The 15,284-nt window shown below is 42.0% G+C and overlaps 1 protein-coding gene across 7 annotated transcripts in view; it reads left to right on the top strand.

Moving 5' to 3' along the window:
- Positions 1-15,284, top strand: part of sema4d (sema domain, immunoglobulin domain (Ig), transmembrane domain (TM) and short cytoplasmic domain, (semaphorin) 4D) — a 58,415-nt gene that overhangs the window by 6,017 nt on the left and 37,114 nt on the right. For 4 of the 7 annotated variants that reach the window (XM_037752034.1, XM_037752035.1, XM_037752036.1 and 1 more), the window contains exon 2: positions 5,032-5,151. In XM_037752034.1, coding sequence (XP_037607962.1) covers positions 5,114-5,151 — 38 coding nt within the window. In that variant the 5' untranslated portion in view covers positions 5,032-5,113. Of the gene's footprint in view, positions 1-132; positions 335-5,031; positions 5,152-14,868; positions 14,928-15,284 lie in introns of those variants that run through there. The other 3 variants (XM_037752033.1, XM_037752032.1, XM_037752031.1) reach the window with 3 other exon arrangements.

The following is a 15,284-nucleotide window of genomic DNA, read 5'->3' as shown; positions in this document are numbered from 1 at the left end:
GACACAGTCTGCCACTGACATGCGTTAAAGTGAAACAGCCCTTTAACGCGAGCACTATCTCTCCACCCGTTGCAGTGTTTATCGTGCAAGATAGAGAGATAGAGAGAGAGGCAGGGGGAGACCGGAGCAGGGTAAGAGAGAAGGAGCATGACCAGGGGAGCAGAGAGGGAGGAGGTGACAGACTCGTGCTGGATGACCATATTCTATTTTTCATCTGTCATGCAAAACCATCGCTGACTTTCCCCAGTAATAACAGTGTGACTGCAGAGCCTCTCTTTCAGCATTCTTCTTCTTCTTGTCTCTCAACCTGCAGGATCTTCCCTCTCAGATTATGGTAAGATTCATGTCAATGTGGACGCCACTGCTGTTGACTGCTGGCGTCTCAACGATGTCAACACCTTGTTCCTCTGCCATAGCAACCAGATATGTTTTTATGCTCACTATGTGCAGTGGGGAGAGTCTCCAGTACAGCAGAGCACATGCTATTTTTACCCAAATCGCAATTGGGAGGTAAATAATTCAGTGTTGTGGTGGATGGCATGTTTGTCATGATGCAGTGAGTGGCACTGTGCTTGAGGAAATAAATGCCCGAGCATTTCACTTGGATCAGCCGCTTTTTGCTTCACTTTTATGAGCTAAGATTTGAAATGTTTAAAGAAGAGAAAAGGGGTAGTATTGTCATCGTTGTGTACTGTTTTGTTCCCAGTAAAGTCGCACAGAGACTATGGATTCGGCCTGAATGACTAATTTTTAAAAAGGGCTGAATTTCTGCCAGATTGGTTGTCGTTTGGCATGAAGTCGGAGGAACACAACGCCTGATTAACGATCAGATGGATTTCTGGCATGAAAGAAATTCTGGGCTTTCAATTTGAGCAGTTCCTCGGTCCGATTTCCCTCATGGCTGCTGTCAAATAATCTGCTCCAAACTGCAGGTGAGCGGGTTTTAATATTACCGGAGTAGCATTTTACATATCGTGGCTGAGACTGCTGTGATATTAAATTGAATTTAGACAATATTGTCTGCATCTTCCAGACATCTGCGGCTCCACATTTGTCCTTTTTTTTTCGAAAAGAATTGCACAAAGTATCACTGCCTTTTTCTCTCTTTTTGTCAACATTGAGGATGCAGCCATCTTGTTTTAATAAACTTTATTGCAATTGTCAGTAGACATAACCAACCAGGAATTCTGTGCTTACGTCAGCCAAGTCGTGGCAGGTTTTTGAGCATAAAAGTCGCAGGTTCTGGCTGTGCAGAAAGGCTGATTGAAATGAACAAAAATCGCAGAGTCTGCCCAGCTTCAGATGTGGAAAACAGTTTGTGTTCCCCTGGCTGGCTGCTGTCAGGAGTTCATAAATCACCCTCAGAGAGGGGAAGGACTGGCATTGCTCTCCCAGCTTGGACATTTCAGATTTTCCTTTACCATGCCACAAGTTGTTCTCTTTAACTGGGCATTGAAACACTTGGAAAGAGAGACTTGATTTAATTGTTTGTGAGTGTCGGGCTCAGGTAGATCACAGCTAGCTAACACGTGGCTCTGAGTACATCTCTATCTCAGCCCTCCACTCGTTGTCATTCACGTGACCTTTTTGTAAACCACCAGCTGCAGATTTCTTGACTGTTCTTTATTGTTCTCCCGCATCAAGTATTGTGTTGAGCGCCAGCATCCAGGCCACTGTATCATTGTTTGCGTGAGAAGGCGGGAGTTTAATTTTGGGCTCTGGGTAAGGAACTCCCGGCTTTTGCAGGAAAACACCACATACATCATCACAACAGCATGCATTGGCGAGCATGGGACATTTTTCAGTGGATTGCCACATTGTGCAAAAGCATGGACTGTTGCATATTTCAACAATTCAGTAGTGTAAGGAAATGTAAGAAACGTATTGTGCTTCTCGAGAGAAATGCTGTGACATTTAATACATAACATTCCGGTGCAGCCTCTTTTTTAACTCAACAAAGAATAATAGAATAAGACAAAATTTGGCAGCAGCACCATCACCCCAATTTAGACACATTTCTCCGAAGGTATCTGCGATGTCGGAGTAGGGGTGGGCAATATATCGAATATACTCGACGTATTGCGGCTTGTTCTATGTGGGATGTAATAAATGACTATATCACCAACATGGAGTACAAATATTAATTGACCTAATTTTTTTTATGCTGCTGGTATGAGACTCACAGGTCAGAGGTCAAATAAATGAATAAATAGTCGGACTTAATAAGAATAGAGTAGTACACCACTTCAGAGTGTTCAGATTAGTTAACTAGAATGATCGGGCTGGTATGATCGTATGCATCAACGGGTTAAATCAAACAGTTATGTTATTTTAGAGAAAATATGATAATATTGAGATACATTTTGTATATCGTGATGCAGCCTAAAAATATTGAGATATTATTTTTAAGCGATACCGCTCAGCCAGCCCTATGTTGGAGTCTCTCCTCTTATAAAAATATTCCCCATAAACACAGTGGCTGAGAGACCAGAGGAAATGGAATTTAATTGATTACCGGAGATTACTTGGGGCGTATACAGCTAATGCCCGTTTCTGCACTGAAGACAGACACAAGTTCAATGAGCTGCCATTAGACAGGGAAAAAAGAGAGACAGACTTGACAGGTAAAGAGAGAGGTCTTGCAGACACAATGTGCAGAGGTCAGAGGTGTGGGAAAAGGTGAAAGGAAAGCGGGGAAAAGGAGTCACGTCTGGAGCCGAGATCCCCACGCAGACGGACCGCCGCTGGCTGGCTCTGGGGCTGATGGCTGTCTGTCTGGGTTTGGGGGCAGATAGGATTGGCTGGGGGTTTACCCTCAACTCTTCTGTCTCCCTGCAGTTGTAGCTGACAGTGATAAAACCATTAAGTCCTCTTTGGTTAATCAGTGTTGGATTATTAACTGAAATCATATTTCTGCGGTAAAACACGATTTAAAAGCTTTCCTTTTCTGCGTCGAGTCTATTATTGACTGTGAATTGGTATCTCTAACCTTTATCTGCTTACGGAACGTAAATCCCACTCTGGCAGGTCACAATCTGTGTTATGACAGCATAACCGGATCTAATCTATGAATCTAATGCACTGCTATCGTAATCTTTTTAAAGGCAGATAAGCTGAAGAGCTAATGCCAGGTTTTTGGAGCCTGCAGGTCACAGGATGTGCCTCGTCTCATCGCCTCATTAAAATTTCCAAATCTGAATGCTGGCAGTGAACAGCTGCTGATTTATGTGCATTCCCAAGTATGCATCTATTAGCAGAGGTGTGGTAATAGATTTCTTCTTAAATGATGGCATTTGTTACACCCTCTTGTATAATCCTTTTATTAGTGATGATTTATGGATTATGCAAGCTTTGATGTAAAACAGCTCCAAAACATCATTGCTCCTCAGTCACACAACGCATTCTTCATCAGCGATTGGATTCAATACTGTCTGGAGGATTTCTGGGTGCACTCTGTTTATGCTAGCTTAGCTGGCTGGTCTGCTGCCTTGGTAACCATGGTAACAGTATCCCCCAGAAAGTTGAAGAGAATCGGGGCATTGCTAGGGCTAATTGTGAGTAAGTGAAGCGTGTCTGCAAAGTTAGCTGTAGTCCTGTAGCCTGGACGCTGGCTGTTCCTGTTCAGGGGGTTTCTTTTTGTCTCTGACAGACCTGCAGTAGCCGTCACAGTAGAAGTGATCGGATTGTTTTATAAAGTATTTGTTTCTCATCAGAGAGCCTTGAATCATATCGCTACTTGACCTACATACATATGGAACAAAATAATGTACATAATTCATGATAATAAAAAAAAATACTTAAAATTAGAACTAAATTGCCATTTAGAAAGACTTTTATTAATAAGGGGCATATAGAGTGCTTTAGTTGTTTGCCTTAAATAATGTCTGTGGTTTACATGAGTTTAAGAGATTTTAACGTTTTGTTGTATTATATAAGATACATCAATTAATATTCCACTTTATATCCACATTATATAGACAAAACAAGATAATGAAAATAGTTGCAGCATTACATTATGTATCTATAAAGTTAAAGCCATTTCCATGTGTTATTGATATTATCTTGTCTATCTACTGTAGAGCTACGACAATTAATCGATCAGCTGTCAACTATTAAATTAATCACCAACTATTTCAGTAATCGATTAATCGGTTTAAGTAATTTTTTAATAATAGTCAACATTTTCCAATTCCCGCTTCTTAAATGTGATTATGATCTGGTTTTTCTCCTCTATGACAGTAAACTGATTATCTTTGAGTTGTGGACAAACGAGACATTTGAAGACGTCATCTTGGGCTTTATGGGAAACACTGATCCACATTTTTCACAATTTTTTTTTTACATTTTGTAGACCAAATAACTAATCGAGAAAATAATGGACAGATTATTCAACGATGAAAATAACCGTTGGTTGCAGGCCTAATCGCCTGGTCCTGCTTCTCACATGAGGGGATTTGATGTTTTTTCTTTGTCGTTTTAGACTGTCGGTTGAATAAAACAAGCTGTTTGAATACATCGCCTTTAGTTGTGACATGTAGCATTTTTCTCTATTTTCGGACATTTTATAGACACTTAATTGATAATGAAAATAGTTTGTTAGTTGTGTAACTATAAAGTTAAAGTCATTTTCCATGAGTTATTGATATTATCTTGTCTACCTATTGAAGGTGTGAATGAATGATTTACTCGTGTTGCTTTTCCCCTCTCTTATTCTTACATTTTTATTTTGTAACACTTATCCCACTTCCCAGCATTTTGTATTTACTTATTTACACAGTAGTTATATGTTGTATGCAGTTTGATGCACATTTTTACATATTTCTTACATTTCTCATTTCTTATTTTCATTATTTATTTATATTTCTCTACCTATATTGTTATTAATTGTACATCATTTACATGTTACCTACTCCTTTATTTAAATTTTTCTTATATTTCTTTATACTTTTATGTAAGAGCAACTGTGACGTCCCAATTTCCCCTTAGGGATCAATAAGTATTTCTCATACAGATTGTGATTCTGTCTTGTAGACTGGTCTTGTGACGTTTGCCCTGGGCCTCTCCCTCCGCAACCCATTTCCAACCGTGTGAAGACAAGTGAGAAGGAGTTTAAATGAATCAGTATTCGCTCGCCGACGCCATGACCGACAAGTAAGTGGTTTATCTTTTTTGAAAAGTGTGTTTGTGTTGCGTTTGTGTGAAGAAAGAGCCCCACTGTACTCTCTCTGTGTCCCTTTGTGTGGTGTGAAGTAAGAAGATGATGTTGCCTCTTGTGATTACACTCTCGCTCTGCACAAGGTTGTCTCCTGGAAGTGTTTTTGTGTTTCAGTGCAGCCGTGGAGGAGAATCGGGGGTTCTGGTAGCACAGAGAGAAGTGTGTTGTGTTGGGGGGCGGGGGGTGGTTGGTATAAAGACAGTCTGTTTCACCCCTGAAGACGTATGACATTTGCATCAGGGCTGATTTGCATTCTCGTTCACTGTGCTGGTATGTTGCTGCTGCCGCTGTTGGCTGCTCTTTATTTCCCTGACAAAACACAGTCATTTAAAGGGTTTTTGAGCCTTTGCAGTTCTACCTCTTCTCCACCTTTTTTTTCTTTTTCGTGGTTCCTTCTTCCCCCTTTTTTTCATTTCGGACTCCCTATCTCTGTTTGTCTCTTTTGTCAACTTTGTCTTTTGTCTCTCTCTGTCCCCATGTTTGTTGGATTCGATCTACATAGAGGACGGAGAATTCGGGTGCAGTAAGCAAAATAATCTGCTGTCAGCGTTCATAATAAGCGGAATAAGTGGTGCAGACCGGTCAGCTGAAAGGGATAGGCGCAAAAGGCCAAACAAGGCCGGGCCCTATTATGTGCTTGAGTTACAGAAAATGAAAGGGCAGTTAAAAAAGAAAAAGGTTTGGCCGGCAACGAAACAGAAAGAAACAGGTTGTTTTCAGAATACTTTGATGAACTGTGGAGATAATGTATGCTTGTGCCGGACTCAGTGAAGAGGAAGTAGGAGGTTTATGTGCATGTAGTGTTGTTAGATGAAATGAATGTGAATCGATGTTTGTATGCACTTAGTCAACCTCCAGCACTTCTTACTAATGCACCTGTTTACCCTTCGAGAGAGAGAAAGAAGGGGGGAGATGTGGCGAGTGACTCAGTCTTTCTATGAAACAGGCCTCAGGGTAGCTCCCTAACACCAGCACAATATAATGCCAGGATAAAATATTGTGAATCTTAGTTGGTTAGCAGAGCTGGATAATGCTATATTTGCCCCGAGGGGGAATTTCTCTTGCAAATTAGAAGGTTGTACCACTTCAGCTGTTCTTTTAAGGATGCATCGCAGAGCCAGACTTGGAGGTTTTATTTAAGTGTTTTGGATGCAACATAAAAGGCAAAAAAAAAAGAAGCTTTATTTTGAAAAACAAGATGCAGCAGTATTTTTTTTAATGAGGTTCTGCTGGACCAAAGCAAGTCAAAGTGAAGGTTGGGAGTTTCTAAGTAAGTGATGATGTTGTTGACAAGCTGTCCCGCTGGATGAAAGGTATCCCAGCAACCAGAAACAGGGCGAGAGGGGGGGGGGGGGTTGTGGGGTGGTAGTTTATTGTGCGCTAGATGCTAGTCCATGTTGTAGGATGATTGTTCGTCGGGGGGGAGAATGATAAATGTTGCACCAAAAGGAAGTGAGGGGAAAAGTTGGAGGACGTGCCCCCCGACGGTGACGGCGGACAAAGCCTCCCTCGACATGGGACTACTTAAGATTCATACAAAGGCAGAAGAAGACGGCTACTTATTTTCTCTCTAACACACACATACACACACACACACACACACACACACTCCCTTTTTTTCTAAAGCTCACTCACGAACAAACATTTACACATTGCGGGATATCAGTGGACATTCCTGCAGATATGTGCATTCCAATTGGTATTCCCAGATACACGCTAGCCTGCAGACACATCTCGAACAAGTGGAATTCTTTGCATTCCCAATTTTCTGACATTTTTCCCCAAAGTGCATACGGACCCTGAAACGCACGGTCTTCACATTTGTTTAGTAAGAGTTTTGCATCTGTGTTTTCCATGCAGATGTTGCCTTTGATCAATGTATCCTCATACAACGGTTTGTACGATATCCAGCGAAAAGTGGTTCCTTATTTTTCGTGTGTTTTCCTACGAACGTCCAGCAACACGTGTTATTTTCAGCTCGTTACATGCACACAGTCTTTTCAAAATAAACTTCCCGTCTTCACAGGAAACAACTTCGTTAGGTTTAGGCAACAAAACTACTTACCGTAAAACTTTGATTAAAAGCCGAGCCCCAATTAGACGCTGAGTCTCTTTTACTCGCCGGGTAAGGCTACACATTTTGACAAATAAACACAACTTTTGTCAATATGGACATGTTCCACATTGTTAGATTGGTTTAAAAACAACAGGTAAACAAGAGAGATGAATAAAAAGCTGCGACTCATTTTTTCCTACCTTTTGAAGCGGTCATAAAGTCTGAATGTGTCCATTCCTCAATTATTTCTATTCCTTTTGTCCGTAAGGGTTCACCAATCAACAGAATCAAAACGTTTTTTCATCGAATTAATCCAAATTGTGAATACTATCATGTAAATTCCACAACAAAATAAAGGTCTCCCCACCTTTCTCCGTTCAGTTTTCACCCCTTTTCCTTTTTAGGCGGGCCGGCTCGTCGATTACGGGCAGCTAGCTGGGTTTAAACAGGATAAAGAGAGGTGTTGTGTCGGTATGCTGATGCCGTAAAACAAGTGTTTTTAACGGTCTCGGAGCTAGATCAAATGAATGATTCATAATTCATATGTTATTCAATAGCCTAATTTTTAAACCATTAATATTTATACTGGTTTAAACAATCAATTTGGTAGTATTTCCCATCTTTGCTGAGCATGAATTTTGTGCGAAAGGAATTATAGGCCCGTCCCATATAGATGCCTGTCCCAAATATACCCCGGTTGAGTTCAGTGATTGAAGCAAATAAAAGCGCGTTAGCTGTTAGTAGCAGTCTTACGGTAGGAAAACATCGTGGTCTGGGTTAAAATAACTCCAGAAGTGGCGTTACTGAAGAACGGAAGTTGCTTGACAATAAATCAACGTTGACCTCGGTTTCACACGCGGTACAAACACCGGTCTCCTGGGTGAAAGTCTGGTGTTTTTTAACTCAACCATCCACCCCGACCTGCTCCCAACGCGGCGCTTGTCACTCTTTACACTTACTGGTTTGCGATTACGTGAATAACATACAAACTGACTTCCTGGGACATATATACGAATTACAGTACATTACTTTTTGTAGGTATAGCTGCAAACGGTGTATGAAAACAGCTTGTTTTGATTCAGGAGCTGATTTTCCAGCTGCAAATGTGCCCCTGCATCCTAATAAATGAACATGTTTCAATTTGCAGGATTTTAAGTCGGGCCTCTTATTGTACCAGGATGCTCTGGGATGAGGAACGTTTCTAAAGCTAGATTTGCTCCGTAGCGCTTGTAGACAGGGATTCTTTCTGTTGAAATTCAAGCCCTGCGTTAATCCTCTTCAACACACTGCTCTGTGTGTGTGTGAGTGTGTGTGAGTGTGTGTGCGCTTATGTGCGAAAGTACAGAGTCCATGCACCCTCCATCCAGGATTTGAATGAACTGGAATTTCACTGTTTTTTTTCTTTTCTTCTTTCAAACTGATTTGCAGCAGGGTTCCCTGTATTGCATCATGTATGAAAGTAGGACAGAAAGATAAAGCCCCCAATGCACAGAGAGAATGTCATCATGTGAAAACATGTAAAAAAACAAACATGTTATTTAGTGTAAAAACACATTTCTACATGTAAGCTGTGGATTGTAGCTCCAACTGGGAGCCCCTGTCCTTTGGGGGAAAAACACAAAAAACAGAAGCAAAATGGAAAATATGTTGTTCTTGAAGCCCTCCAACCATACTCATGTTTCTTTATGCAGCGCTTCCATTCTGTTTTTTCCATAAGGAGAATCCTCCTCCTACTCATTTCTCCTCGTTCTTCTCTTTGTCCTCCTCTCTTCAACCACTCTATGAATTTGCACGCTCGAATATCCTCTCTCATAGCAAACTCTCTCTCTCTTCCTCTGTCCCTCTCATTTTCCTTCCCTCCCCCACCTGTGGTGGTGCACGCTGACAGCCCTGTCAGAGACTTGGGATGTTTATAGATGGACAGTAAGGCTGGCTGCACAGATGAGAGAGAGTGTGTGTGTGTGTGTGGGTGTGTGTGTGTGTGTGTGTGTGTGTGGGTGTGTGTGTGTGTGTGGGTGTGTGTGTGTGTGTGTGTGTGTGTGTGTGTGTGTGTGTGTGTGTGTGTGTGTGTGTGTTTGGGTTTGTGGTGGGGGGGCTTTTACTGGAGATGAGAGGCCTTTTTTCCCAGTCTACTGTATCTGTTTGCTTTGTGTATCAGTTAATGCCCCACACGTGTGTGTATCCATGTCAGTCTCAGGGGAGCAAGGATCCAAAACCACCATCTGAAGCCGGTTAAGAGCTTTCTAACCGTCACTCACACAAAGCTGCAACATGTGTTCTAGTTAGAAACCTGCTAAACAACCCCAGTTTAGTCAGAAGATGCACCCTGGAGAGTAGAAATGGCAACACCAGCGTTACTGATTACACCAGACATTTAACAAGAAAAGATTACGCTCGATATAGACGAATCTGGTGACCGCTTAGTGCGATCTAGCAGCGCCGCCATTATTGCGGTGGCACTCACTACGAGCAACGACGACGCATTCGACTGAGAGTCAGTTAACGCGGTTGGCAGACACTTAGTACGTGTTCTGTTTGTGATGCCGACCGAATGAGGTTTACTTTGTGGTCATTATTGTCCTAGTTAGAGCGACTAACGTTATATTTCACCATAACGCCACAGTGAGTTGATTGAGTTAATTTATTCTGTGGGACCACCGCAGCCCCTAACTGTGTCTCAGCCCAACTAACGTTAGCTAGACTAGTTAGATAGACTAGCTAAGCAACTTAGTTGACGTTACTTGTTTCACCATGTTAGGTGGCTGAGAACTTTAATCTTCAATGTTGGATGGCTGTGTGTCTGGCCTTCTCCTGTCCATCTTTTCACTGTTGGGCTGCAGGTTTGCATCCGGCGCTGCTGCACCGCGCACACCGGCTGCAAACACTCCGTCCACCAAACGGCAATTGCTTCATTAACGTTATGGTTCCCTTAAAGCATTGGGTTGAAATCCAAAATATTGCCAAATAGGCGCTTGTGACTAGGGCTCTCAAAGTTAACGTGATAAGAGTGAAGATACTGGTATCATATGAAACTATAAAACCTAAGGAATCCATTGGTACCAACCATGTTTTGGCGAGGAATGCCCACTTTATGATAATCACATGCAGTTTGGGGCGAGTCATAGTCAAGTCAGCACACTGACACACTGACAGCTGTTGTTGCCTGTTGGGCTGCAGTTTGCCATGTTATGATTTGAGCATTATGATTTTGAGCTTTTAAGCATTTTGATGCTAACTGCAGTACCTGTGAGGGTTTCTGGACAATATTTGTCATTGTTTTGTGTTGTTAATTGATTTCCAATAATAAATATATACATACATTTGCATAAAGCAGCATATTTGCCCACTACCATCTTCATAAGAGTATTAAATACTTGATAAATCTCCCTTGAAGGTACATTTTGAACAGATAAAAAATGTGCAATCAATTTGCGATTAATTGCGATCAACTATTTTAATCGATTGACAGTCCTAGCTTTTGACACTAAATCCTCCGCCATTGTCTTGTCTGTCAACTCTCTTTCCTCCAGTGTGTGAAATATGACTTTGCTGAGACTCTGTACTTTCACTTTGTAGCGGCTGTCGTTCGACAATGTGTTGATAACACGCCGCTGATTCGCGAAAATTAACTAAATGGGTTTTATTCTATAAAAAAAAAAAAAAACGATGGTGGGGGCGGTGGGCAAGTAATGTAATCTAGTTAGAGAGTAAAGGAAATGGAATCAGACGAGTGCTCGAGCTGGGACCTTTTATCAGCGCGGGTAAAATCAGGTGTCACGGTGGCGTGAGCTCAATAGCCCGTCCTGTCAGTATGTTTACCATAGGCTGCGTTTCTGAAGTAGGCCTACTCATAAATTCGTTCTGCCTTGAAGAGTCTTCAAAAGGCCAGCTTTGTCCAGTCCTCATTCAAGTCCACTCATCAATTAAAAAAAAACCCAGACCCATGACATCTCCACTTCCTCTCTGTGCCCTCTCCAGACCACTGTGTCACCAAGGGCGTGGCTTGGGGGGGGGGGCACGGCCGGGCTCGACACCCACTCAGGACGTCCCGAATTGAGACATGTGAAGGCGTGGTGTCACTGGTGTCACTGGGATTCGTGGGTGCATAGTAAAAAGTCTGTATCAGCTGTCACTGGGTTTTGTGGGAGACGAGGGAAGGCGAGTCAAAGTGCTTCCTAAGGATGTCGAGGGGGATGCGCCCTTTGGCCCGCGGCTCATCAATCTTCAGCAACTGTCATCTTCTCCCAGCGGTCTATTGATGCTGTCAGAGGAGGGCTGCGTCGTGTGTTTGTGTTCGCTTGCATACGTGTTTTTCTTTTCTTTGTGTGTGTTGTTGAGCGAGGAAGCGACGGGAGAATGGGAAAGTCTGGAGGAAGATGGTAAAAACGGGGTGATACATTGTGCATATTGAAGGACCGCACTGTCTTAAAGTGGCTACACACTGCAACTATCAAGCGTAGTTCTTGACCTTGATCTACAGGAATAACCAACCATCCTCTCTGGTGTTGGTGAAACTGATAGTAACCATGAAACTGATCTGAAGTAATATGCTATTACTTACGGTCAGCTAAAATCAATATTTCAAGACAGAAATGTACTCCTAATATGGATAAATGTTCTCCACCGCAACCAACTCATTACAGGACACTGTGGTTACAGTTGAATAAACGTTATAGTCGTGTCTAAAGATGATGCTTGTAGTCTGGTGTGTATCATCCCTGTTTAACATAATCTGATTATTCTTTTATACAGTAGAGCAGCCATGGTGGGGGGGGGCTGCATTACAGTAGCTTACCCCACCATGCAAATGCTAATGAATCTGGATATTTGGGTGACCTGAATTCAGTTGTCTGGAAGATTTGTCTCCTTTTTTTTTGACAGTTTCTATTGTGACAGCTTTAGTCTGTTATTTTTACTGATTTTTGTTTGTTTTTATTTATTTCAAGATAAATTAAAGTTTTATTTTTTAGGATGTAGAGATTGATTCCCTGTTGAAGTACCAGTAGAAAGTCCTATAAACTATGAACTTTTAGTCACTCAAACCCACTTGGATTGCAGTGGACTGTGGGAATAAAGCTTGTGTACTTGTGCAGGGAGAATGTATTCAGGCTTGTTGTAAAGGTTTTCACTTTGCTCAGGGAAGCAGTCTAAGGGAACAGACTTGTGAATGGAGGTCCAACCATCTGTCACGATGGCAATAAGAAGATTTCTACTTTCCCTCCCTTTGACTTATCAAATCCTGTTTTTGTTTTTTTTATGCACTGAAAAGAAAAAAGCTAAAGAATTTTCCAGCTGACCGTTTTGTTGCTGTTGAGGCAGATTATTCCCTAAAGTCTCTTTTCTCGTCGTGATTCATTAGCGATGCACAACTCTCTCTCTCGCTGCTGACGCTGTACAAAATGTTAAAGGCCCCGAAAACTTATTTTCTCTTTTCTTTTTTTGTGAGCGATGTGGTTGAAGTTAAAACCGTTTTGGTTGGTGGTAATCACACCACCCTGACGCAGTCCTGATGAGGCGGATTAGCTGAGTTTGAGTGTTAAACTCTTAATCGACAATAACTTAGGATGTTTTTATCCATGCTAGTCGTGAGGCTCCAATGGTGGCAATATCAGGCAGTCAGACAGTTGGATCTGGTGACCCCCTGACATTTTATCTAGCGCAACCAGCAGATTAAATTTTTCACTTAACCAGTGAAATATCTCAACATCTACTATGTGGATAGGCACAACATGTGGTACAGACATTCACGGTTCTCAGACAGTAAATCTGAATGACTTTATCGATCCCCTGACTTTCCCTCTAGCGCCACCGTGATGTTAACATTTGTGGTTTGGGGAGAAATGTCTTGACTCTAACTGATACACAAATTCATGTACCCCGTCTGGATGAATCGTAACAACTTTGGTGACATCTAAGTGCCATCATCCAGTCAAGATTAGTCGATCTACAGGAAGTTAATCATCACTTATTTTTAGAACTGTTTGCCTAGTTGTAGGTACCATTGGAGCTCCACAGATGGATTTGTTCATTGGGGGACTTAAACTAAACTTTTACATATTCAAGCAAAAATGTCAAACATTTGTTATTATTTCTCAAATGTGAGGATGAGTTGCGTTCAGGACTGTTGTTCTGACTGTTGTTCTGACTGTTTGTACACAAAACGATGATTTGATTAACTGTGAAAATAATCTGCAGATTATTCGATCATGAAAACAATTGTTAAGGCCTTTAAACACCGAGGGCGAGACGAATAAACAACACGAAAATGCGAAATACTCGCCTGCGAATATTGTATGTCTTGGGCTTTTATTGTGTTAGGTAAGAACGGAAGGAGTGGATCTGGTCTGCGCTGCCTTTGTCAAGATCGAAAGCAGTAAAAGTCTGCTGTCCTGATTTGGACAATGGAGCCTCCATATTGTTGTTTCATAAATATAGGCGCAACTCAACCGGTTCTGCACAGCGTGATTGGTTGATGCCTTTTATTCGCAGTGCGAAAGCTCAGAAAATCAACCAAATCACGTCGCTTTTTTTGCTGCGTAATATTCGCCTACTGTGTGAAAGTACTCATGATAAAAAGTTAGAATATGCGATAATTAATGGCACAAAAAAACACCCCCAGTGCGTAAAGGCTTTTAAATGTAGACTTCAGAGAAATAGTTTTAAGGTAGAGTGTTCTTAATGAACAAGTAGTTTGATCCCACCTGCAACGGAAAAGAGAAAAGTATTAAAACAATTAAAACTCACTTGATGAAAGTGGAAAACAATTTATAAAAGTTGAACTTTATATTCGCCAATTCACAATATCATTCCTCTGCATTCCACCATCAAACTGCTAATCGTATGAATTGTGCAACCCCGTTCTCTGAGTAAAAGTTTTGCAGATTTAAGGCTTGACCGTAGCTGACCTCTCAATGGGATTAACCCACATAGAGCAGATTCAAGGGTTGGTGCTTTCACTGTATTTACATCTGGTTGATCCACGGACATGGCTGTCCACAGCCTTCAAATTTGTACAGACAGACTGGAAAAAAGCAGCGAACGGTCAGTCCCTCTGTAGTGGAAGAGGAAATGAATATAGCAGCCACAGGCCTCAAGTTCCTCTGATGGTATTAGCACAAGATAATGTTTATCATTTGGCTGCCCACCATTCATGTGTCCTTGGTTATAAAAAGTTAGCACAGTATCCTGACAGACATCATATGATATCACCGGCTTAGTGCTCGGTGGATATTTAAGTCACTATATAATTGTTTTGTCCTTCCCAGAATGAGAGGTGTGTGTGTGTGTGTGTGTGTGTGTGTGTGTGTGTGTGTGTGTGTGTGTGTGTGTGTGTGTGTGTGTGTGTGTGTGTGTGTGTGTGTGTGTGTGTGTGTGTGTGTGTGTGTGTGTGTGTGTGTGTGTGTGTGTGTGTGTGTGTGTGTGTTGGATGGACAAATGGGTGATATTCCTATATGTTTTATTGAGCAACATGTGTTTTCATTGCATCATCATTATATCTGTCTAACCATGGTCTAGACAACTAACCACACAAACTGCTTCCTCCCTCTCTACATTACTGTCTTGTCTGATGTTTCTGTCTTCTCCCCCCCCTCCCTAGCTTGAGGATTTTATAATTCTCTCCAGAGGAAGAGCGTCGCATCTTGTAAGGAGCCACAGGTCAGAAACTCTACTCCTCTCCCCCCCACTCCCTCCTTTGTGCTGTGCAGACCGACACTGAGCTGCTCTCGGTCCGCATGCTTCAACACGAATGCTGCATGCTTTTCCAACCCCCCCTCCCATATACCCTCTGTAAACCGCCTCAGGGCTTTGCTCCTGTTTTATTCCCCCCTGCATGACCACACCTGGGCAATCCACCTTTTTGTTTGATTCCGCTTGGCTTGATGCTTGTGGAGAAAAACGTTTGCAATTTTCCTTTTTTTTTACCAATCAGTAGCCCCTCACCGTGTGATTTGGTTTTCCCTTTTCCCTCTTTAAGTTGTGATCCTCTTTGTTGTCTATCTGCTTTGAAGCAAG

Source organism: Sebastes umbrosus, chromosome 19, assembly GCF_015220745.1.
Source record: "Sebastes umbrosus isolate fSebUmb1 chromosome 19, fSebUmb1.pri, whole genome shotgun sequence".
Lineage (NCBI taxonomy): Eukaryota > Metazoa > Chordata > Actinopteri > Perciformes > Sebastidae > Sebastes > Sebastes umbrosus.
This window is presented reverse-complemented; position numbering and strand designations above follow the sequence as displayed.